This window comes from Nelumbo nucifera, chromosome 8, assembly GCF_055504915.1.
Source record: "Nelumbo nucifera cultivar China Antique chromosome 8, China Antique-T2T, whole genome shotgun sequence".
In the NCBI taxonomy this organism is placed as follows: domain Eukaryota; kingdom Viridiplantae; phylum Streptophyta; class Magnoliopsida; order Proteales; family Nelumbonaceae; genus Nelumbo; species Nelumbo nucifera.
The window spans coordinates 49,590,175-49,617,009 of NC_142656.1; the positions used below are offsets into that span (position 1 = coordinate 49,590,175).

Consider the following 26,835-nt stretch of genomic DNA (forward strand, 5'->3'; position numbering starts at 1 on the left):
GGTTGATCCTATTCTTAAAGATCCTTCTGTTATGTTCCTCCCAGATGCACCGCATAACAGCACGAGTAATCAGACCAAAAAATTCTACCTCTAGACCCCAACTTGTAGACAGGTATGTAATGTGGAGCTTGTTTTGTAGTCTGAAAGTTGGTGTTAGTCTTGTACTCGGATGATGACTTATCACCCTCATTTGTAACTTTTTTTTTTCTATTTAATAAAATTTTTTATTTACTAATAAAAAAAAAATCTTGTAGATGGGTCATTGGAAGATGGGATCTGCAACAGTGTTGGGGGAAACCCAATGAAAGCTGCAACTATGAATAAGGTCAATTAAGAGATGACCAATGGACCCTCCATCCACCCCAAATACATAATGCAGACATTGAGCGACACATAAACCTGGCCTTGATATCAAACGTAATATGTGCACGAACTACCTCCCAAATGAAGAAGGAAACTTTAGAGGGAACCAAAAAGGGCCAGAGCCTTCTAACCGGAAGGAGGGATGTCATGGATGCAGCTGTTAGGTTTTGGAAATAAGAAACTCAACTTTCATTCCTTTCCAAAAGTTATTAGATGGGGTAATCATAGGGAAAACAGTTTATCTACTTCTAGGAATACCAAGTTTTGATCTTCCTAAACATTAGATAGCACAATGACTGCAACTAAGCAGATATTTGTCATCTTGAAAGCATCCTAAAGAAACAAATCTTTCACATGAAAAATTTTGAGGATAAAGAAAATATTTTCCAAAGTTTAGCAAATATTCAAGACTCAATAATACTTGTAGAATCAGAGAAATTATTTCTAATATCTTACAGAGTAGTATAAGATGGACAGCTAGCTTAAATAATGCTTTCAAGCTGGGCTTTTGAATGGGTCTATGTTCATGGGCCTTCAAGAAACCCTTGAAAGCCTTTATTCTTTGTGCCCATTTTGGAGGACTTTCCCATGGCACCAGGACAGCAAAAAAAATCCAAAAATCCCAAATTTTCAATCCTTGAACCAAAAAAGAAATAAAGTGCTTTCCATTGAAGTTTCTTTTAGGCTGTGTTTGGTTTGAAGGAAAGGAGGGGAAGGGAAAAGAATAAAAATTTCCCAATTCATTGTCTGGTTAACCAATGGAAAAGGTAGGAAAATTAATTTTCCCTTGTTTGGTAAGGCAAGGAAAACATATGGAAAATTAATAATCAAATTTTGATGAAAAATAATGAGACAATCATATATAAAAACTCAATGAAAAATGCATAGCCAAAACATGTGAGACCCACATGCCCCATCTAAAATGAACATCATGGGTCCCACAACAATTACACATGAAAGATATGCTCATATTTAGCTATTTCTTTAACTAATCTCCATTCTAAGAGGACAAAAAAATGTATATAAATATTTATATAGAAGTATATTAAAATTGTCATGCCTAATCAATCAAACGAATAGATCAAAGAACATAGTTCAAACCATTGAAAAAAAAGTTTACCAAAATTATCATGTCAAACTATAAGGTAAAAGGTTGGTAAGCTCATAGACCCATATCAATTATGGAATACTAACATAAAAAAGGGCCTCCTAACTTTATGACCAACCAATATTTCTTCAATTCTGGCATAATCATATAACATGTCAAGGCATGAAACCGGTCATCCGATAAAAAATCAAATGCCTTCAACAAGAATGATGTAGATATTCCCTCCAATCTCATAACATATCGGAAGAGAGCATCTCTATCAAACAATCCATATTCATGCTCAATAGCCTTTGCAAGTTTTCTGCAACCTCTCCAAGTTTTTCTTTAATTTCAAGTTTCCTTTTCCCTTTTGATGATGATGGTGGATCTATTGCTCCTGATCGTAATGAAGAATCTCCAATTTCATCATCAATGTCATCTGAGGGTGTGGGAGCCTGACTATCATCATCAATGTTATCTGGTAACTTGATCATTTCCACAAATAAGTGCCAAATCATCGTAGTTATCAATTTTTTTCCTATGATATTGTCTCACCTTCAGATGAGACTATGAAAAAAAGAAATCAATTCATCACATTAGACAATGATAACAAAAGAAACATAATCCAAGCACTATATAAAAGCACATACCTCAACATAGGAATTCCAGACTTCAGGTTCAACATCTATTGTATGTGTTTGATCATTCCAACTAAGCAGGGCCCTTAACTTATCGATTTTGTTCCCAAGATGCACTTGTTGGACAAGTGCCTCAATTAGATAGTTGTCCATTTCTAGTGTCCAAGTCATGTTAGGCTTCTGACTTCTTGATTCTTGTCCTTCCATATCTAAGACATAACAAACAAATAATAAATATGTAATAAACCTAATATAATAGAAATTATATAAAAAAAGTCAACACACAACAATGATTTTCTAACAAATGCAAACAAAGATAATGTGACAACATCATTGTTTACATAATATCATTTTTAAATCACAAAAATCACAAAAATCAAATCAGCGCCTTCACTGAGAGTGTTGTAATTGATAATCTTCCCCCATTTTTGTTGTTATTTCTTTTCTTAAGCGAGCTCCTTATCTCATTGCCATATTCCTACTTAAACGATGTGAATGTCTTTTTGTTTGTCTCTCATCATCCTCTTTCTCGGGTTCAACACCATCTTCAATGTGAACCCCACATCCACAAGGTAGAATTTACCTATTGATAAAAACTCTTTTAACAACATTGCCTATAACAAAAATGGTAAAAACTAGTAGCTGATTTGGGTTACTACCTTCAGGCATCTCAAGCTTGTGTTTTCTAGTGAGAGCAGACCTCAACGTACAAGAATCTGATGCTGCACCTTCCCATCCAGGCAGGACATACGTAAATTTTAAACCAAATGAACATGTTGCTAGTATGTTTTGGGTAGAATAACCTTTGCGTCCTTGAAACCTAGTAACATTTGCAATCAGTACCTTCATAGGGATGTGCGTTCCATCAATTGCTCCTACGTAATCCTGTCATTCATTAAAAAGTTCCATATGAACCTTTGTTTTTATAATACCTAATATGTCAACCAAAACAATAAAAATGATGAATTGTTACCTTAAAATAAGGCCAACAGTCTGTCCTATTCCTAATCTCTATCTTTGGTGCAACTTCACCAGTTGGTTGATGAGATACCTATCCTCTAGACTTAACATTGCATTAAGAATTTGATTAAAATGATGGTTCACAGTCTCCCCAGATTGGCTAAAGTGGAATCCCATTGTTCAGTTTTTCACATTATGGGCAAGGATATGAAGAAACCTTGCCACTTGATCTTCAACAGTACTTCTGCTTGAGTCATGTGACCTACCAGACTCATGAAGTATCTTTATTAACCTTGCAAATGACTCTTTCCCCATTCTAAGTTGATTATAACAATAAATTTCCTTTATATGATAAAGGCATTTCAATAAATCATTTGTTTGTGCATCTCAATTAATGGATAGTTCTCTATCAACATAATTCGAAGACTCATCTACTAAGGCAATGCATGCTGCAGCAGCAGAAGAAGCATTGCCAGCAATTGCAATCAACATGAGATCAACCAAGTTATCCATCTAAAGCACATTCAATGAGGAAAAATTCAAAAATTTCAACAAAAGATATAAGGATTAACTTTATACAACATCAATCCTCATATTAAAACCACTATTTAAGGATGTAATTATATGACCCTTATATGGATGATGTCAAGCTTTTCATAACTTTTGTTTTTCCAAAACAAAATGAAATTTAGAAAGGAAAGTATGTCAATGCCCCATTTTGTCTCTTTTTTTACATACATTCATAAAGAGAACTAGAAGAGAAGTAGAAAAGATGAGGATATGAGAAAGAATGGAGGAGAAGCAAAAAAAAATCTATTTGCAGCCCATTTCTTAATCTATTTATATAATAAAAAATAAAAGTTGTACAATGCCAAAAATACCCGTCTGCCCATACGTATAAAAACAACAGAACAACAATATAAAGAGAAGCAATCAGCAACGAAATATCAAAGAATAAACAAGAAGCATAGTAGTAAGCTAGCAACTCAACAAACTAAATTTATTGTAATCAACACTATCAGTTTAAGTTTATGGGAAACCAGAAAAGAAAAAAAAAGTGGAGCTTCTATAATGATATATGCAGTGGGGCCAGTGGCAACTCTACTTGATTTTGAAAGATTGATAGATTCATTGAAGGCTTTCATACATTTACAGATCTCAATAATAGGTTTTTATTAAGATGTTCACTAGTTCTGTTACGTAAACAGAAGCAGCAATCATGCTGCACACATCTAGCTCAACATGATAGACTCCAAATTGGTTACTGGTGTGGTCAGTGGTGGACCTATTAATGACTGATCTGGTTTTGGTTCAAATTTTCTTTATTTTTATGTATTTAATGCTCACCATGGGTGCACTTAAGACAAGTGGCAGCACAGCATTGGGCCTTATTATACAACCCAGATGAGGCCATCCAAATATCCAATGGTGGATTCCACTTCTAGTGCATAAAGGGCACGTGGTATTACTTCTCAAGAAAAATAAATAAATAAATAATAGGGAAGAGGAGGCTACTACAACCGAGAAGTTATAATCTCTGGCCCTAAGGCCATAAAGGAAGATGCTGAGAATAGAACTCAAGCTGTGTCACTAAGGTTGGAGACAACCCATGTGCCCAAAAGCAGATGGGTAGGTTCACACCCTTCAGCTACACTAGAGATTGAGTAGGAACGGAACCAAGTATTCTCTCTCACTCATCATAGGTCTTATCTGGTTTTTGCTGGGATTATTGTGACGCAATGAATAGGAAGCCTTCACGTTACTAGACATCATCTTCTCATGTGCTGCTTTTACTTCGACAAAAAAGAACGAGTACAAAAACAATAGATTTAAATAGGTACACCATATTTAAAGACCCATTCCAACATAGGAAACCCTCTCTCACAGAAAAAAGTATTACCTATGACCAAAGGTAAAAGCACTGGCTTTAGTTTTGGGGTTGAGCACTCCTGAATATCAAAAGCATTTTTTTTAGTGACACTTTGGGTGCTGTAGTGTCCCCTTGGGATTGTCTACTCCTTTCCTCTAATTGATTCACCTAGGGAGAGAATTGACATATCGCCCCAGTACTGGCATACATGATTCTAAAATAAATCTACAATTGACATACAAGCATTACAAGATCGTGTGAGTACAGTACAAGCTTAAGATGTGGCATTTGTAATGTTATCAGTAGCTACTGTGACTGACATGTGACACTAAAGACGCATACCTACCAAATACAAAAGAATTCATTAGATCATCATTTCTACAGCACTGATACCACTAAACATATATACAATAACCTATGCATTCATCGTGGTTACCTGTAATGCATCATTTCAGCAAACATACATCCACCCACCATTAAGGTGGTTCTGTGAACAGTTTCCATGATGAGAATTCAAATATCACAAAAAAATTCATGACTTATTTCTACTTAAATATACAATTTGTATTTCTCTAACAAAGGACTTCTTCAGGGAAACAAAAACTTCACTTCATACACATAACCGACTCAAGTTCAGTAAGCACAAATAAATTGGTGATCAAGAACCAGAGTTAGGCCTCGCCAGATTATGCCATTTACAAGTCAACATCCAAGATCAAATGGCCATCTGCTGTAGACAATTGTTGCCAGATTTTTTGGTTGGATGGTTTCATTTTCCTAACACAATGTTGGATCTTAGATCATTAAAGAAATTGCCAAAGACCCACATGAATAGTGAATACCAAAGTGTCACTTCTACAATTTATTTTGGACTGGAATTTGTTATGTGATTTCCATAGAATTACAAACATAACTTGTACATTGAGAGAACCCTAAAGACAAAAGTTCAACAACTTGTTAATGGGAACAATTCTTCCGAATAGATTTACTAGCCCCTACACCCAACAGAACCAAAACACCCCATGGAAACCGAAAAGAATATGGAAATGAGTAAGTTTTCTCCCCTTTAGTTGTGGTTCCAGGCCCAAGGTTATATTATAACAATTAACTTGGGACTCTACAAATAAATGTGAAAGAAACACAAAAATAGAGCATAATACAAGTAATAAAGATTTCAATCAACATCCTTATTTACTGAACAAACTTTTGTCTATTGAACATCCTAACTCAAAATGGAACTCTTCCTTCTCTTGCCTGCCATCTGTTATATAAATGTCCAATACAAACCTGGAATTGCAGAACATAATTGGTTACTGTGATTCCAGGACCACAAACCCCATGGTCCTGTAATTATCTCCCCTGCTTTATGGTACTAACAAGCTTTTTTCAATATATTGTATAATAATGCCCAGATGGCAAGTTGCTTGGTCCACAGCCAAACCCATGCAAGCATGATACCCTCTTTTGGGTTTGAATGGTTCAAAAAACTAAAAGCAAATAGGCTATAGAATACCATCAAATCCACACTCCCATATACGCATGTGTCTGTGTATTATACATACACTTCTACATCATCCGTGTTGGAATGTTTTTCTTTATATTTATGATTGTATTCTGCTTAGTTAGGGCCTGTTTGGTCTGGTTAAAATAGCCTTTTTTCCTTTGTTTATGTACTTTGACTACAACAGGGGCATAAGGGTCTTTTCCCTTTTATTTATGGTCGCCCTATATATAATAACATAAGCTAGCGCCGCCAGACTGATTAGTACTCTCCAAACCTGTCTCTTCTCTCTCCTTTCTCTATTCTCTCTCTCTTCTCTTCTTTCTTATTTCTTCTCTTTTCTTCTGCTAATATGGTATCAGAGCGGTTCTACTGGGTCTGAGAGCAGATTGAACTAGTTCTTTCTTCTTTACCTTGCTGTCTTCTTCAACTGAGATCAAGGAAGTTGACCTACGACTGGTACAAGTTTGCTTTACCTTTTTTTTCCTTTTCTCTTGGTCGTGTACCAAGAAAAACCCTATGAAACAAGACTGCTGAATGCAGTCAGAGGAATTGTGAGGTTCAGACCTTTTTTCTGTGGATCATGTGATCCTGTACCTGAGAATGGGTTACTTGTAGGTCATGAATGATCTGTTTTTACCAAGTTTGGGTGTGACTTCACTGCTTTGTGATCTCTCCTAGTAGTTGGTGTGTTTAGGTGATTTGGAAAATTGGTGGATTGGGACTGTTAAACTTGTGCAGTGCTGAAATCAACCTGAAATATTTTTAAAGAGAATTGGAGCTGGTCTGTGTTCAGATTGTATTCAGACCAGAGTGTGTGCATGTGGACTGCATCTCTAGTGTGTTTTTTGGACCTTTTTGGGTATTAGGAGAGATTTTAAGCATAGTTTTCAAGGTGCCAAGGCGAGGCTAGGCGACGGGGGCACCTTGTTGCCTAGTCGCCTAGGCGAAGCGACGGATTTTTTTATGTAGGAAACATAGATCCTAGGGTAGTTCCCTAGGCACCATAACCATATTTCCTTAAGAATTATTCATAATTTTCATAAGAAAAGTATAGAGTTCATGTTAAAGTATAGAAAATCAACATATTCATAAGAAGAAAAAGAAGAAGGGAAAGAAAATTCAAAAAATATAGAGGCTGAACCCTTATTTTTGTTATAGGAAAAGAAGAAAAGAAAATGTGTAGCATTTTCTAATAAAAAGTCTTTGGGGGTTCAATACAGCATTTAGCAATGTTTATATTGATTAAACCCTAAGAAATAAGAAAATAATAAAAAGAAATTAGTATATAAACACACAAAATGAATATTTTCGTTCAATAGTGCCTATTTTATAATTATAATGTCAAAAAATAAAGAATAAAAAAGTATTTTATAATACATAATACAAAACTGTTTGGCGATTAGGCGAGGCGATCCTCAAAGGGTGCCTTGTCGCCTAGGCGTCGCCTCGACAACAAGGATCTTAAATTGTGTGTTGAAACTGAAAAGTGTTCTTGAATCATGTCCTTTGAGAATTCTGCAATTTCTGGGATTTCAGAAGGTTAAAACGGAATGAGTGGGGGGATGGATATGAGTTTCCCCATGGCTGTAATTCCCTTTGATGGACTAAACTACCTTGAATGGTCTAGGGGAATTAAACTTCACATTACTGCTAGGGGGAAAATAGGGTATATCAATGGTATAGTGAAGGAACCAAAGTTTGGAAGTGCTGAACATGACAGGTGGGATCAAGAAAATAGTATGGTGATGTCATGGCTCTTGGTTTACATGCTGCCACAAATAAGGAAGACATTTATGTGGGCTGAAACAGCTTGTGAAATATGGGAACAAGCGAAGTCTACCTATTCAGAGTAGAGGCACTATGCAAAGATATACCAATTACAAGTTGAATCCTCCACCTGCAAGCAAGGGGAGAGGAGTCTCTCAGTGTACTACTCAAATTTGACATCAACCTAGAAGTAACTGGATCATTATCAAAATGTGAATTGGAAGTATGATGAAGATGCAAAGGCCTACAAGTCACTTGTCTCCCAACAACGAGTATTTGCTTTTCTTTTGGGGCTGAATCCTACATATGAGTCTATGAGGGTACAAATCTTAGGAAGTAAGAACTTACCTTCAGTTCAGGAAGTTTATGCCTTAGTTCAATCTGAAGAGAGTAGAAGAAGTGTGATGAATTGTATAGAGGGGGAGCCAGTTGCACTAGCATTCTGAGGAGGTACAAATTCAAATGTCGAAGGCCCTTTTAAGAAGGGTTGGTTCACATAAGAGAGTGGATGACAAGCTTTGGTGCACCCACTATCAGAAGTCCAGGCACACTAGAGACACATGTTGGGAATTCCATGGCAAGCCTAAATGGGCTCAGGAATTGAGTAAGAAATCAACATCTGATCAGAGTAAGAAGCCAACCCAGCAAAGTCAGAAGAAATATAACTCAGCAAATGTGGCATCTCAAGAGACTAGTCCCATGGTACCCCAAGAGTGACACTCTAGTTCTGACTCCAAGGAAGAAATTATCAACTCCTTTCGTGACCACTTGGAATTATATGGTAGGACACTTCGCCAAATGGATTTTGGCCCTACTCCTACCTCCTTTGCGTTTACATCAAGTAACACTACCACTACTTTCCATGTGTCATCTCATACATCTGATTCCCCTTGGATAATTGACTCTGGAGCCTCAAACCACATGACTGGTAAGTCAACTTTATTTCAAGTATATAGTCTCCTCTCTGAGAGAGATAAGGTGAGACTAGTTGATGGATCATTCTCCACCATATCCGGTCAAGGAACCATCTCCCTTCCTTTCGGTCTTACCCTTCTAATGTGTTGCATGTTCCTAAATTACCTATCAATTTACTTTCCATTAGCAGTATTACTCACTCTTTGAATTGTTCAGTGACCTTCTTTCTTACTTCATGTGTGTTTCAGGATTTGGCCTCGAGGAAGACAATTGGTAGAGGAAGCATGGTGGATGGTCTCTATGTGTTGGAGAACAAAGCCGGTCTTGTAGCTACAGAGTCCTTAAGTTCATCTAGTGAGAGTCATGCTTACTTATGGCATAGTCGTCTTGGTCATCTTTCACTTGAGTCTTTAAAGCTTATGTTTCCTAAGTTATTTAAGTCTTTGTCAGTTAGTGATTTATAGTGTCAGTGTTATGGACGCATTCCTCGGGAAGACATACCATCGCCGCCGGCAGCAACAGGAACCTGACCCACCGCTAGCAGTAGCAGTGATCCAATGGTTCTCATCCTACCCAGTTCGGCAACAGCAGTCTCATCCAGATTAGATTAGTCATCTTGCTTGTTCTTATCTTATTCTATTGCTCTTATCTTATCTTGTTAGTAGATTATCAGATTAGGATTAGCTTATCTTATCTTGTTAGTAGATTATCAGATTAGGACTAGCTTATCTGATCCTTAGCAAGATAAGAACTGGGAGTCTCCCTAATCAGCAAGGAGTCTCCCTAAGATTAGGACTTGTAATCTCCTATTTAAGGAGCTGCTATCAGTCAATAAAGATATCGAATATTCAGTTAAAGAAGTGAGTTAGGAGAGTTGGTGATCTCTTGAACAAATCACCAAAGGCACCAAGATAGGTTCATCAAGAAGGGACAAGGGAAAACAGGAGGTTTTCCCCGTGGACCGACCCGTGACGAGATCCTATTCCCGGGCCCATAACAACTTGGTATCAGAGCCTACCGTCATGGGAGATCTGGAGCAGCTATCATCCAAGGTCCACGAACTGGAGCATAGGCTTGTGGAAACCCGCGTGGAGGTTCGTGAGGTCAAAGACGATGTCCGGGAGCTGTGACGCTTGCTGGAATCGTATTTCTCTAACAAGGAGAGGGATCCAGAAGGGGCTGTAACCACAAACAGCCACCGACCAGACTTGACGGAGTCGTCCGGCGAACAGCAGGTCATCGCCCCGGTAGCCGCAGTCATCCCCAAGTACAGCAGGCTGGAATTCCCGTCGTACAACGGCAATGGAGACCCCTTAGGCTGGCTGTATCGCTGCGAGCAGTTTTTTCGGAATCAACGAACAGATGACCGGGATAAGGTAAATCGTTCTATATTGCTAGAAGAGGATCGTGTTAAAGCAGAAACAGAACGTGCTAAGGCACCAGTAGATTTCACTACATTGCAGCTTCACAATTTGATGTATGAGAAAATTCATTTGGGAAAGCCATAAAGGTGCGCAAAGATTTCAAGTCAAAGTATCCGGATATTGAACTTGTGCCTGAGGAAGAGTTTTTCAGTTCAGCCCCTCAAGATATTAAAGGATCTGTACTATCAAAAGACAGTGCACATGACCTAATGCTAAGGCGGCTTCATTTTGAGCTTTTCCGGCGAAAAGAACTCTGCAAACTTCATGAGAAACTGGAGCAACACAAGAAAAGCCTTATGGAGACCATTGCACACCGAAAGAAGTTCCTTTCAAGTCTCCCGAAATAAGCATCCTTGCTTGTCCAACACCAACTAGGGGTTCTGCATACAAAGAAATTAAAGCAGCATAATTTAGCAGAATTACTGCCACCTCCACTCTATGTGAATTACAGCAAGGCTGTAAGGGAAGCCATGTGCTTTCTGATGGATCCTCAGCTTGGAAAGAAGCTATGTTATGTCCAGTTTCCACAGAGGTTCGACGGTATTGATCGCCATGATAGATACGCTAATCGCAATATAGTGTTCTTTGATATCAACAAGAAAGGCTTGGATGGGATCCAAGGACCAGTCTACGTTGGAACTGGTTGTGTCTTGAACAGGCAAGCATTGTATGGCTATGACCCACCAGTGTCTGAAAAGAGACCAAAGATGACTTGTGATTGCTGGCCTTCTTGGTGTTGCTGTTGTTATGGTGGATCAAGGAAAAAGCTGAAATCAAAGAAGGGAGAAAGAAGTTTGTTTGGAGGGTTTGACAGCAAGAAGACGAAAGTGATGGCAAAGGACTATTCCAAGAAAGGCTCTGCCCCTATCCTTGATCTTGAAGAGATTGGAGAAGGGCTTGAAGGATACGATGAACTAGAGAAATCATCTCTCATGTCTCAGAAAAACTTTGAGAAGAGGTTTGGACAGTCACCTGTCTTCATTGCTTCAACACTTATGGAAGAAGGTGGTCTTCCTGAGGGTACCAACAACACAACCCTCATTAAGGAGGCTATTCATGTTATTAGCTGTGGCTATGAAGAGGAAACTGAATGGGGAAAAGAGCTTGGATGGATTTATGGCTTAGTCACAGAAGACATATTAACAGGGTTCAAGATGCACTGCAGAGGATGGAAGTCAGTGTATTGTGTTCCTAAACTAGCTGCATTTAAAGGTTCAGCTCCTATAAATCTTTCAGATCGTCTGCACCAAGTTCTCAGGTGGGCTCTTGGATCAGTTGAGATATTCCTTAGTCGGTATTGCCCTCTATGGTATGGCTATGGAGGAAAACTAAAATGGTTAGAGAGGTTGGCCTATACTAACACCATTGTTAACCCTTTAACTTCCATTCCTTTGCTTGCCTACTGCATCATTCCTGCTGTCTGTCTTCTCACTGGAAAGTTCATCATTCCCACTCTGAATAATCTTGCTAGCATATGGTTCATTGCCCTCTTCCTGTCCATAGCTACTGGTGTGCTTGAGCTCCGATGGAGCGGTGTTAGCATTCAGGATTGGTGGTGCAATAAACAATTCTGGGTGATAGGAGGTGTCTCAGCTCATCTTTTTGCCGTCTTCCAAGGCCTTCTTAAAGTTCTTGCAGGAGTTGACACCAACTTCACTGTAACTTCAAAGGCTGCAGATGATACAGAGTTTGGTGAACTGTACCTCTTCAAATGGACTACACTTCTCATTCCTCCTACAACACTGATTATCTTGAACATGGTTGGAGTTGTTGCTGGAATATCGGATGCCATTAACAATGGTTATGGCTCATGGGGCCCCCTATTTGGGATTGATGGCTCTCAAGAAGGACCTCAGAACAACATCTTATGCAATTTGTTTCCTGATGATAACTGAGCTTCCCCATCAGTCAGCTAAGCTCTTTGTTGGTGCTGCTGTTAAAGTCTTGGTAGAATGGTGTAATTTACCATCGGCCGAAGCCACATGGCTCCCATTGGCAGAGTTCCACGCCACATATCCAGAGTTCGAGCTTGAGGACAAGCTCGTAGTCCAGGAGGGGAGTAATGTTATGGACGCATTCCTCGGGAAGACATACCATCGCCGCCGGCAGCAACAGGAACCTGACCCACCGCCAGCAGCAGCAGTGATCCAATGGTTCTCATCCTACCAAGTTCGGCAACAGCAGTCTCATCCAGATTAGATTAGTCATCTTGCTTGTTCTTATCTTATTCTATTGCTCTTATCTTATCTTGTTAGTAGATTATCAGATTAGGATTAGCTTATCTTATCTTGTTAGTAGATTATCAGATTAGGACTAGCTTATCTGATCCTTAGCAAGATAAGAACTGGGAGTCTCCCTAATCAGCAAGGAGTCTCCCTAAGATTAGGACTCTTGTAATCTCCTATTTAAGGAGCTGCTATCAGTCAACAAAGATATTGAATATTCAGTTAAAGAAGTGAGTTAGGAGAGTTGGTGATCTCTTGAACAAATCACCAAAGGCACCAAGATAGGTTCATCAAGAAGGGACAAGGGAAAACAGGAGGTTTTCCCCGTGGACCGACCCGTGACGAGATCCTATTCCCGGGCCCATAACAGTTAGACATATCAATTGAGCAAACATTGTAGAAATTTGTTTCCTTTAAGAAATAAAAGATCTAAACTTTTGTTTCGTATTGTCTATTTTGATATTTGGGGCCTTGTTACTCTACCTTCTGGGACTGGATATAAGTATTTCATTACTTTGATTGATGACTACTCTAGATATACATGGGTTTATCCTATGCGATGTAGAGATTAATTGCCAAAGATTGTGAAAGATTTTCAACACATGATTTTTACTCAATTCCAAACTGAGATTCAATTTTCCAATTAAACAACGCAAAGGAGTACTTCCATAGTGATCTCACAGAGTTCTTTGCTTCGTGTGGTTTTCTTCATTGGAGCTCTTGTGCTAGGACACCCTAGCAAAATGGTGTCGCTGAAAGGAAAATTCATCATCTTCTTGAAGTAGCTCGTGGTTTATTACTCCATATGAATGCTCTGAAACGCTTCTGGATGGATGTTGTTATGTGTGTTGCATATCTCATCAATTGTATGCCATCTCGGTTACTAGAGTATAAGGCCCCACATCAACTTTTGTTTCCTACGGCTCCTTTGTCCCCTATTCCAATGCGTGTCTTTGGGTGTCGATGCTTTGTTCATGACTTGTCCCCTTTTCACGGTAAGCTCGATCCTTGTGCCATTCCTTGTGTTTTTCTTGGTTATCCTTTATCTCAAAAGGGTTACCGTTGCTATGACCCTGCCTCACGCAAGTACTATGTCTCCATGGATGTATCCTTCTTTTAGAGTCAACCTTTTTTCTCGGTTTCTCCTTAGGGGGAGAGTAGGGTTGAGGATGAGAAACACACCCAAACTCAGACTCAATTACCTCATCTTCCTGATCCTCCATTTCGTGTCTTCCTTAACCGCCATAAGAGCCAATAGAGTTCAAGAGCCATGGAACCTGAAACTATGCAACCAACACCATCAAACTCTCGAGAGGCAGATCCTCCTCATGAACTAGGTACACTTGTTCCCATTGATATGCCTGAACCTCTTGATATCGATTCCCCTATTATTAATGGTCTTGATGTTCCTATTGCTAAGAGAAAGGGTGTTAGATCTTGTACTACTAATCATCCTATCTCTCACTTTGTGTCCTATGATCATATTTCACCTTCATATCGTGTTCCTTTCCTCCGTTGACAGTATTTCTGTTCCTAAGAATGTGGCAAAAGCTTTATCCAAACCTGAATGGGCAGATGCAATGAAAGAAGAAATTAATGCCTTACACAAAAATGGCACCTAGGGTTGGTGTGTGTTGCAGAAAAAAGAAAGGGTAGAGGAAAAGGGTTGATGTGTAAGGTGGACCTAGAGAAAGCCTACGATATGGTTAATTGGGAAGTGCTACTTCAAATGTTAGAAATGTTGGGTTTTGGAACCAAATGGAGATCTTGAATTAGAGGATGTTTAAGTTTTGTTCATTATTCGGTTCTTATTAATGGAGTAGCGAAGGATTTCTTTCTGGCTGAGAGAGGAATTAGGCAAGGAGACCCCTTATCCCCTTTTCTTTTCACTTTAGTGGGTGAGATGTTAAGCAGAATGGTGGCGAAAGCTGATTTCCAAGGATTGTTTAGAGGGTGGAGGATAGGTAGAAATCGAGTGGTTGTTACCCACCTTCAATTTGCAGATGACACAATCTTCTTTTGTGAGGGAGGTAACGAGGAAGGAGTGGTTAACCTAAAGCTAATATTGGATAACTTTGTGGGGGTGACAGGGTTAAGGATAAATTGGACCAAAACAGGCATTGTAGGGGTCAATCTGGAGGTGGGAAACTCAATAGATTTGTAGAGATTTTGGGATGTGAGATTAGAAGTTGGCCAATTAGCTACTTGGGGTTACCTTTAGGTGGTAACCCTAGGTCAGAAGGTTTTTGGAAGCCAGTCATTGAAAGATTTGCTATGAAGCTAGCTCTGTGGAGGAGGAATTATATCTCTCTAGGTGGAAGGATAACATTGATTAGAGCCACATTGGCAAACCTCCCTATTTACTTCCTCTCAACCTTTAGAATACCCTGTAGAGTAGCAAGGAGGTTAGAAATTACATGAGAGATTTCTTTTGGGACCTAGGTGAGGAGAGGAAGACTCACCTGATTAATTGGGATCAAGTTAGAAAGCCCAAGGATAAAGGGGGTTTGGGAATCATCAGACATGTAGAGTCTTTTTTCCCCTTCTTTTTTCAGGTGGCGTGTGAAAAGAGGAAGGGCTATGTGGAGAGGATTGAGGGCTGCAATATGTTGGTCACTATGGGAAGAAAGAAATTCCAGGTAGTGACCTACAAAGTGGATGACATGTTGAGGAAGTGGGGTGAAATTGCATTTCGACTACCTAGAATGTGGGAGAAATTTTTTATTTTTTTTTGATAAATGAATGTGGGATAAACTTGTCTCTTATGATTTTAATAGTTTTCTTTTGTCCAAGCAAAGAAAAAGAATAAAACTGCTGCACTAGCTCTAAACCATGTACAAATTTCTCTTTTATGTTTCTTGCTTAGGAAGTTAGTTGACATCCAATGGCCTAGAGAGATTTTACTTGGGCAATTCTGCATTTCCTGAATATGATTCAATCCAAGTCACACAGTTCAGAAAATAAGAACACTATTCACCATTCAATCTTACTGAAGCTGAAACCTTATCCAAGTCAATGCAAAATTCTGGGCTTGATCTTTGTCAGGACATCTTCAAAGTTAGTATCTAATGCTGTCCAAAATTCCTAATATTTTACCCGACCATGCCATCATGAAGAACAATTGCTCAAAGTTAGTAGACAAGTTTACCTGAGAAGGGGTTGAAGTTGCAAGTGGATAACTTGTTGATCTCAATGCAACAGTTCATTAGGCTAGTTGGTCTCCTATATTCCAAGCATGTCTTTGATGTAGGATCCTATTTATCTTTTATTTCTGCTATTAATAAATTCCTTTTTATATTTGTTATTGATTTAAAGCAAGGCATGCACCTCACTGAAGAACACCTTACTTATACCTAATGTTTCAGACTGTTGGTGTTTTATTTCTTCTCCAGATTTGGTTCCAGATCAAGGTAATGGATCTGCACCTTCTGCTAGTATCAAGAAGGTAATGCACTAGATTGATTTATGAATTAATTTGGCCAAATTGTGCCAGAGAGGTTTCATGGGAGATCCAGAGGAGATAAGGTCAGGACAAAGTGAGTTTCATGAATTCCCATCCTCTTGCATATGCCAGAAAACAATAGAAATGACACAAGACAACCAATTGGTCGAGCTTAAAGCATGCATAGAAGACAAGCATGAAACATACCAGGTAACACAACAGAGGATGGAAGACAAGCATGAAACATACCACTGAAATCACATGAAATAGACCACTGAATTTGCAACAAAAACGGCAAACTCTACCTATGCTAATGATCCTCGATACGCATTGCAAAATGGAAGAAAGGTTCAGAATTCAGATTCAAACCAGCTGAAACATACAAAAGAAGAAGATTGATTGCAAGTTTCAGATTTGAATTTACCTTTGCTTTTCACGTCTAGTTGCTGGAATTCAGTGAATTGATTTACTCTCTATATGCAATTCACTGTCGTTTCTAGAGCAGGAAGCTCTCGATCGAAGGAGAGGCTCTCGATTTTTTTTCCCTCATGTTTACTTTCATTTTTGAGGGAAGTGGTTTCCAACCAAAATGGAAAGACCCCGTTTCCTCATTTTCATGATTTTAAATCCTCCCATTTTCCATCCTTTTCCTCATTTGTGATCAAACCAAACAAGGGAAGATTTGGAACCTTTTGGAATATTCCAAAATTTCCCTTCATTTCCTTCAAACCAAAGACAGCCTTAGTTACTTCTCCAAAGCCACTCAGTAAAAGCTGCTGAACCAAAGCTTCGGCCCTCCCAAGGGGGCCTTTAAGCATGCAGCATAGTTCCAAGCTCGTATTTTCATCTAGATCATTTTCCTAGTTTTTATCCTTGTAATCAAGTCAACTCTACTCCTTCACATGCATGAATCGATGACAATGAAATAAACAGTCATCCAGAAAACTGATGAAATCCAATATTAAGAGAACTTCACAAATATCAAGATGATTTATTTTCCATTTCCTCAAGAGAAGTTTTAAACAAATTTTCATTATAAAGGAGTGTTTGGTCAAATTTTTCCAAGGGCAAGCATGATGACTGTAAGGTTTAAAATGATTAAGAACTCAACTTTTTGGTTTTCTATGGAGTGGGTTTACTCATTGAATTGTATGTGATAATTATTAAGATAACATTGCAAAATAATTGAGTGGGAAAAAAATAGTCATTGTGGTTACCTGCTACGAACTGAATCTTAAGGGCTGATCTTCTCCCAATTTTGAGCATAGCAATAATGCCAGATCTCTTATTTGTTAGAACTGCTAACCATTCTTAATCTTCATATCATACTAGCATCCATCAATCCGGTTTTTGTGTAAAACAAGAATGGGTTACAAGAAACTCAGGAGTGCTATTTACAAAGCAATAAATGTCTCATTAAAGCTTCCAATAATCAAATTATAATGCAACAATATGGCAAGAGCATGATCCAACAGTCTTTATAAGTGGTCTCTTGGTATTTGATCCAAGGCTTCTGTCAAGTTCAGTGTTTTAAAAGCACAAGGCGCAAGGCAAGGCGTGCACCTTTTTAAAAAAGGTGCAAAATTACAAAAAAAAAGTCAGAAAATTCAAAAAAAATGCCAAAAATTAAAAAAAATGCAAAAAATTCAAAAATTATTAAGCATAATGTTAATAAAGAATATAAACTTAAAATTAAAATAAATGTTTTAAAAAACCTATTATCTAAAATTAAAATACATAAACATAACAGGTAAAGCATATTCAAATGAAAATTTAAAAATAAAAGCAAACATATAAAGCATTTTCAAGCATGTAAAACCCACAATCACTTTTTCTCCTTAATTGCATTGCTTCAAGTAGCTAATGTGATGTAAAACATATTGCATTCTTCATTCTATGAATCGCCTTTGTACCACGCCCCTTGAGGCAAGCCCGAACAAGTCTATGTTAGGGTCTAGAATTCTTATTTCTCACATAAAAAATAATGGTTTTATAACTCCCATTGCCTTTTAAGAAGATATTTTATTGCAATGAGTAGAAATCTGCTAAATTAAAAAATATGAAAGAAAGTAATTTCTTGAAGAGAGAAGGAAGAGAGAAGGAGAATAAGAGAAGAAGAGAAGTTGAAAGAAAAGAGAGCAATAATTTGGTCGCCCCCCCCTTCACTTATTATTTATACTAAAATAATAGAACAGTACAAAGACAACTATGCTCTTATAGGGCGGCAAAACATAAAACAACATATATAACACTCAAAAAACATAATAAAATTTGGACTCACATAACTACTGTGGTCCCCAACTCCTATCTAACAACTAACATAAAACATCTACTCAGAAAAAGATCATAAAACTAATTAATCTTCAACACTCCCCTTCAAGTTGGGAGTAAATGTCACACATTCCCAACTTGCGTAGATCATGTTCAAGCTTGTTCCTTGCCACTCCTTTAGTGAGGACATCAGCCAGCTGCAACTCTGAAGAGACATAAGGCAAACAAACTTCCTCCGGTTGTTACCCTTTCTCTTATAAAGTGTCTATCAACTTTAATGTGTTTTGTCCTATCATGCTAAATTGGATTGTGGGCAATATTGATTGCAGCCTGATTGTCACAGTATAACATCATAGGTTCCTCTGCTTTCACCCCAATCTCACTCAAAAGAGATCTAACCCAAAGAAGTTCTGAGACACCATGAGCCATGGATCTATACTCAGCCTCTGCACTTGACCTTGCCACAATCGCTTGCTTCTTACTCTTCTAGGAGATCAAGTTTCCACCTACAAAAGTACACACTCCTGATGTAGACCTCCTGTCATCTAATCATCAGATCTCATGATTTGAAAAAAGAATGCCTCTTCCAGGGTGCTTTTTCAGATATGCAAGTATTCTCTCAATAGCTTCCCAGTGTTGAACCCGAGGTGCATGCATGTACTGACTCACAACACTGACAGTATAAGAAATATCTGGTCGTGTCATATACAAATACAACAGTCGGCCTACCATTCTTTGATATCTCCCCACATTCTTTACCAATTCACCATCCACACCATTAATTCTGTGATTTGGATCAATAGGAGTGTCTGCTAGTTTGGTCCCCAACTTCCCAGTCTCTCGCAGTAGGTCAAGTACATACTTTCTCTGTGAAATGAAGATCCCATGCTTGTATCTTGCAACTTCAATCCCTAAAAAGTATTTGAGCTCACCAAGATCTTTGATCTCAAATTCTCGTTGCAATGATTTTTTGAGATCATCAATCTCCTCTAGATCATTTCCTGTCACCACTATATCATCCACATACACAATCAGAATTGACACCAAAGCATCTCTCCTCTTCACAAAGAGGGTGTGATCAGACTGTGTCTGTGTGTATCCAAAATGGATGAGTGCCCCTCTAAACCTATCAAACCAAGCCCTAAGTGTCTGTTTCAGTCCAAACAGAGATATTCTAAGTCTGCACACCTTTCCTTTACCGACATTTTCATAAAAGTCTACTGGAATGTCCATATATACCTCCTCCTATAAATCACCATTGAGGAAAGCATTTTTGACATCAAGCTGGAACAAGGGCCATGAATAGGTGGCTACTAGAGATAAAAGAATACGAACTGAACTCATCTCAGCTATTGGTGCAAAGGTTTCTAGATAATCAACACCATAGGTCTGAGTATACTCTTTTGCTACCAACCTTACCTTGTACCTCTCTATCTTGCCATCGGCCTTAAACTTCATTGTAAATACCCATCGACATCCGACTATCTCCTTGTCTGGGGGGAGATCAACTATTTCCCAAGTTTGGTTTTTGACCAAAGCATACATCTCATCTTGCATGGTTGTTTTTCACTCAGGTTTGGAGAGAGCCTCAGTAACATTCCTAGGTATAAACACAGAATCCAGGAAAGAAAGAAAAGCACGGTAGGAGGGTGATAAGGCACTGTAGGAAAGATGGTGTGAAATGCAGTGGATTGTACACTTTCTCTTCCCCTTACGAAGTGCAATGGGAAGATCAAGGTCAGTGGGATCAGCTGCAACAATGGTGTTAGGGACAAAAACATTATCATCAGAAAACATAACAGGCTCAAGAGGAATACCTGGAACTGTATCTGCTGAATCTAGAGTTTCAGAAGGACTGATAGAGAGTGGTGTGGGTCGAGGATGTGTGGAGTCAACCATCATCTGTCGGCGCTGATATTGCTGTGAGGCTGCTCGTAGTGGCTCAAGTAATGAAACTGGAGGTGCAGGTGCTGGCTGAACTAATGGTGTAGGTGGTGGCTAAACTGATGGAGGCACCACAGAAATAGGAAGAGGAACAGATTGAGTTCCCCTCCCCAAAACTCCCCCCCTGAGGAGAACCACTCAAGAAGAAGAATGTGGATTCAAAAAAGGTAACATCCATAGTGACAAATCTGCTCATCGACACTGGGTCATAACAGCAATACCCCTTTTGGTTCTGAGCATACCCAAGAAAAACACATTTCTTGGCCTTAGGATCCAATTTCTTGCGATGAGGGCCAAGAATGTGAACAAAAGAAACACAGTCAAAAACCCTCAAAGGTATATGAAATATCTCTCTATTTAGAAAAATGAGGCTAAATGGCACCTTAAACCCCAAAGTCCGTGAAGGAACACGGTTAATCACATGTACGGCTATAAGAACTGCATCTCCCCAAAACTGCATAGGAATTGAAGCACACACCATAAGACTCCTTGCCACCTCCACAATGTGTCTGTTTTTCATATCAGCAACTCCATTCTGTTGCGGTGTATATGCACAACAGCTCTGATGAACTACACCATGTTCTAAGAGATATGTGGTTAGGTCCTTCTCAAAGTACTCTCTGGCATTATTTGATCTAAAAACCTTAGTTCTCACTCCAAATTGTGTGATAACCATCTCGTAGAATTGTCATACTAAGTTAAGAACATCATGTGATCTCATCAAATATATCCAAGAATATCATGTATAATCATCTACAAACAAGAGAAAGTAACGGAATTCTCTCATGGAAGGGATTTAATATGGCCCCCATACATCAGTGTGAATAATATTAAAAGCAGAAGTATTTCTTTTATTACTTGATTTAAAAGACTGTCTATAATGCTTTCTTAATTGACAACTCTTACACTCCAAAGTAGATAATTGAACAAACTTAAACAATTTTGGGAAAAGACATTTCAAAGAACTAAAAGAAAGATGTCCCAAGCAATGTCTTTTCCCACTGCTGCTAACATGATGGCCCTGATGTCCCAAGCAATTGATTCCAAACCTCTCCAATTCTGTTCTCACTGTTGCTACTACAATGGATTCCCAATCAGTTCGGGAGAGAGGGGCTGAAGAGTCTCTTGTAGATGCTTAGGCTTCTTGCAATAATCACACACCAAGTCCTTATCTTCCCTTCTAGTCTCACTACTCCCCCTATCTCCATTTGGCTTAGGTTTTGTTGTACCAACCATAGCCAACTGGTCAATCCCAGGCTGTCTCAGCATTACATTCCTCCTACTCTCCTCTCTAGAGACAAAAACATAGGCCTGAGAGAGTGTCACACCCTCCCTAGAAAGAATCTTCTACCTAGCAATGTCAAATTCAGGGTTCAGCCCTGCCAAGAACTCAAAAACCCTATTCCTCTTTACCAGTTTATGATAAGTTGTTGCATCATTTACACTTCCCCATACCATAGTTTCTAAGTGATCTATTTCCTGTCATAAGGTTTTCAGCATGGAGAAATACACAGCAAGAGGTTTTTCTCCCTGTTTCATACTTATCACCTGATTTCTTAACTGATAGGTCCTGGCTTCATTTTGCTTCTAAGAGTAGGTTTCAGTCACTCCATCCCAAATCTCCTTAGCAGTATTAGCCCATAGAAATTTTTTTGAAATATGAGGTAACATAGAATTACACAGCCAAGACATTACCATGTAATTCTCTTAGACCCATCGGGAAGAGTCTGCATCAGGTTTCTTCTCTTCCCCAATGAGATACCCTAATTTTCCACGGGCACCAATAGCCATCTTAGCTAATTGTGCCCACTCCAAATAATTTGTACCATCAAGTTTTACTGTAGTAATGATCATAGACCCAAAAATATCACTACTACCTCAAACATACAGTCCCACAATACCAGTAGATTTCATCTCAGTATTCCAACTCTCCATTTTACTTCAAACAGTTCAACAGTAAGAAAAAAAATAGATTGGAGACCTTCAAAAAATAATTTAATACCACACACATAGAAACCAACCCTTCCAGAAGAAGAAAACCCTAGCTGGAGGGAAATCTCTCTCCTCCCCAGGCCTCCCAATAGAGAGAAAAGTGAATCGATCACTCCGGGAGGCCTAGAAAATTTCAAAAACCAAACCGCCATCTTCAAAAAATCAAAAGAAAGCTAACAATACCTAGGCGCCCAAGATCAGATAAAAAACAAAGAATCCAACTTTTCTGGAGATGTAAATCAGTCCTTAAATATCAAGAACAAATTTAGGGATTAGAAGAAGTAAAGAAAAGGTCTGAACAACTATACAAGAGAAGAAGATGGTGAAAAGAGGAGGTAAGAGGAGTCAAAATTAATCTCCATTCTCCTTTAACCCTATTTTATTAAGATCTAAAAATTAGACGATGACAAGAATGCCCTTAAGTGGGCGGCCAGCTTGGCAGTTACATAAAGAGAATAAAACAAGAATAAATAACAGGCCCATTAAGTGTGGCTCATCAACAATAAAATAAAAGATATTACAAGAGAGGACGTTAGGGCCCATTCGGCCTAGTCTCTTTACACTCCCCCTTAAGCTGAGCATAGATGTCAATCATGCCCAGCTTGCTTATATAGTGTGTCATTTTCCCTCTTGGAACTCCCTTGGTCAAGATATCAGTCATTTGCTCTTCTGATGTGATGAATGGTAAACAAACTTCTCCTGAGGAAACTCTTTCCCTTATAACATGCCTATCAACCTCAATGTGCTTAGTTCTGTCATGTTGAACAGGATTATGTGCAATGTTGATAGCAGCTTGGTTGTCACAATAGAACATCATTGGTTTCTCATAGTCTACCCCCAATTCTTCTCGAAGGGAACATAGCCACAGTAATTCTGACACACCATGTGCCATTGCCCTGTATTCTGCTTCAGTTGAGGAACTAGCTATTACAGATTGTTTCTTACTTCTCCATGACACAATATTCCTGGCAACCAGAGCACAATAACCAGAGGTGGATTTTCTATCATCAATACATCCTGCCCAATCGGCATCAGTAAAAGCTTCCAGCTTCATGTGATCATGTTTATCAAATAGAAGACTTTTCCCTGAGGTACCTTTCAAGTAGCACAGAACCCTTTTTGCAATAGCTAAATGAGTATCTCTGGGAGAATGCATAAATTAACTGACAACACTTACTGCATAGGAAATATTTGGCTGAGTCATGCAAAAGTATAACAACTTCCCAAGCAGTCTCTGAAACACTCACTTATCAGACAAAAGCTCACCATCTATAGCAGAAAGCTTATGATTAAGATCAATAGGAATGGAGATGGGTTTAGCTCCAAGTTTACCAATTTCAGCAAGGAGATCAAGGACATATTTACGCTGAGAGATGAAGATACTATCCTCAGATCGAGCAACTTCAATGCCCAAGAAATACCGAAGATCTCCCAAATCATTGATTTTAAATCCTTTTAGTTTACTAACCTCTTCAGTGTCATTACCCGTGACCACAATATCATCAACATAAAAATCAAGGTCACCAGAGAGTTATTTCTCTTCAAGAACAGTGCATGATCAGATTGAGTTTGAGTGTAGCCAAAGGAGACAAGAGTAGCCCGAAATCTCTCAAACCAAGCCCGAGGAGACTGTTTGAAACCATAAATAGATTTGTGTAGTTTACACACCTTGCCTTTCATTTCCTTCCCATACACTCCTGGAGGTAGAGACATATAGACCTCTTCATGTAGGTCTCCATTCAAGAAGGCATTTTTAACATCAAACTGGTGTAGAGGCCAGTCAAAAGTAGCAGCTAGAGATAGTAAAGCCCTTACTGAGATCATCTTAGTTACAGGAGCAAATGTCTCAAAATAGTCAATGCCATACATTTGAGTGTAGCCATTAGCAACCAACTGAGCCTTAAACCTCTCAACAGAGCAATCAGAGTGATATTTAATGGTAAACACTCATTTACAACCCACTGGTTTCTTCCCCTTCGGCAAGTCAACAATATCCCAGGTATGATTCTTGTACAATGCATCTAGTTCGGCCATCATAGCATCCCTCCATTCAGCTTGAGATAATGCTTCCGGTATAGACCTGAGTATCACATGGGAAGAAATAGAGGCAAGAAAGGAGTAGTAGGAAGGAGATATTAGTTCAGCGCTTAAGAATTAAATAAAATAATAACTAATCAACTAACAATTATAAACATTCTACATTTCATGTTTCAAAATGCAAAGTTCTCAAATAATTCAAATGGCTAATTTAGAAGAAAAGGAAACATATGAAGAATAATCCATATGACTTTTTTATCAGTAGAATAATCCATATATGATTGGATATTAGATTTATGGTCATTTAATAGTTTAGAAGAAAGAAAACAACTTAGTTAATTTGATCTATGCAAAAAAATCAATAAAAAGAAAACAAATCCATTAGGAAAAGAAATGAGATGTTAAATTTAGAAATAATAAGAAAAAATTCTCACTTGATATATCCAAGAGAAACTAAGAACTTGATTGGCCTGTTTTTTCCTATTGGTTTTTCATTTTTACTCTTTTTACTTATTTGGCACATAATTATTTATGTGCTTCTTCCATGTACTTTGAACTATAAAAATGCGTAATATATATTTTTTTTTGCATTAAACCACTAAATAATCATTGATACTTGAGTCTTACGCCTTTTTATGCCTCAAGCTATGCCTTACACCTTGAGGCTTGAGGCTTACGCCTTATTCTGACAAAGGCTTAAGCCTCACATCATAGTTATGAGGCTTAATCCTTGAGGCAAAATCTGTGTACCTCGCCTCAAGGCGTAAGCCTCACACCTCAAGGCTTAAGCCTTTTAAAACAACGCTTGAAGGATGTTTGTGTCCTTAATTTAAGGAGCAAAAATAAGGCTGTGCATGATCTTCACTTATCAAGTTGTCATCATCATATACTCTAGTCATTAGTGAGCATCTTGGGTTGAGCTGCCTCGGGTTGAATATTGGATTAGTGTTGAACAAAGACAACTGAATTTAGAGTTGTGTTTGATAGGTTTGAGGCCTCTAACAGCCTGAACCAACCTGAACTCAATTTATTTTATGGACAAATGCATAGGTTTATGCCCTTTTTTTTTTGCCATTTTCCCTCTATCATCTATTTTAGTTTTATAACCATCATTATTTGCAAATAAAAATAGGATTAAAATACAATCTAAGTTACAATGTACCTCGACATATGTTAAGCTAATCTAAAAGTAAAACCCTAACTTCTAGCTTATTACCATCTCAGAACCTTTTTTTTTATGAATTACCATCTCAGTGTTAGACAGTTTCGTATGCCCTTAGCTTCAATCAAGAATGATGTATTTTATGAATTTATTGTAAATGAATAAAAGTACATATTTGATTCATGTTCCCTTAGTATGTTTCTGTGTAATACCCTTAAACTGGACACTTAATGAGACTCGTGTTAGTTTAGAATGTTCACAGCCAGTGGATCGGTTTGGGGAGACCTATCCTGACAAGACTGACACTGTAGTGTCACCAAGTCGGTTGGGGTGGCCTGTCTCAGCTACCAGGGTGAGACCCTAGGCACATACAGTGTAGGATTAATAGAACCTTTGAACCGGACCAGATTTCCAGTATTGCCCTGGACCTTGGAGATAGATGGGCAAAACTAGAAAGTTACACCTAACCCCTAGACTCGATTATGATACTACACTAGATGTCGGATTGGGCTGTCTTTGATGTACCAATCAGTGAGATCCTTAACGAGGGTCAAAACCTAGGTATGTTGGGACAATCCGAGAATTCATCTGAGTGGGTGATCATAGTGAAAGGATCAGCCCCTTTGTCGGACAAAGGTAATGATCGGGGATGCACTCTCTCTGATGGAAACCAAGACTGCCGGCAGCCGATTTCAATCGTTGAGATTTGTTTCTGCAAAGTATATTTTATATGAGATATAAAAGTATATATTATGGTTTCTAAAATGTTTGCAAAAGGTTTTAATTCCCGGGATCCATATAAGTAGAGAGTGCAACACTGTTCCTTGCAGCCGAGGGAGAGGTCCTCTCTTGTCGGGCAGTGTATGATCATTATGGGATGAGAGGTTAAGTGTAATACCATTGAGAATAATACCTGATGGGTTAATCTTGCATCTGCCCACAGTCCCTGGGTGTTACAAGGTGGCTTGGCCCAGGGACCACTTAGGGTAAGTGTTGGGCCCATAGAGCCCATAAGATGGGATTCAGGGGGTGCACTGTCCATAACAGTGTATTCGGCCAGGCCTTGTAACAAAGGTTGAGCCGAACCCATGTGGCTGATGTGTAGATCAATGTTTGGGTCCCACGCCATACAAGGAAGCCCAACTGGGCAGCAGTTTGGAAGGCTAATTGAGTACATAACCTTAAATGGGCCTTAAGCCCATTTCGAACTGGGCTGATTTGATCAGTCAATTAT

The 26,835-nt window shown here is 38.6% G+C and overlaps 1 protein-coding gene and 1 pseudogene across 7 annotated transcripts in view; one reads left to right on the plus strand and one right to left on the minus strand.

The window, feature by feature from the left end:
* Nucleotides 1-1,380: 1,380 nt before the first annotated feature.
* Nucleotides 1,381-26,835, minus strand: part of LOC104611708 (LOW protein: PPR containing protein) — a 41,845-nt gene continuing 16,390 nt past the window's right edge. The window contains exons 3-5 of one of the 7 annotated variants that reach the window (XR_016079520.1): nt 2,932-2,973; nt 2,748-2,810; nt 2,160-2,297 (exon numbers count right to left, since the gene is read on the minus strand). Coding sequence is in view for 3 of the 7 variants with exons in the window: in XM_010278883.3 (XP_010277185.1) it covers nt 1,925-2,017; nt 2,101-2,297 (290 nt within the window). In the remaining 4 variants the exon portion in view is untranslated. Of the gene's footprint in view, nt 2,018-2,100; nt 2,298-2,747; nt 2,974-4,948; nt 5,144-22,722; nt 24,483-26,835 lie in introns of those variants that run through there. The other 6 variants (XR_016079521.1, XM_010278884.3, XM_010278883.3 and 3 more) reach the window with 6 other exon arrangements.
* LOC104611741 (cellulose synthase A catalytic subunit 4 [UDP-forming] pseudogene) lies at nt 5,150-17,400 on the plus strand (annotated as a pseudogene).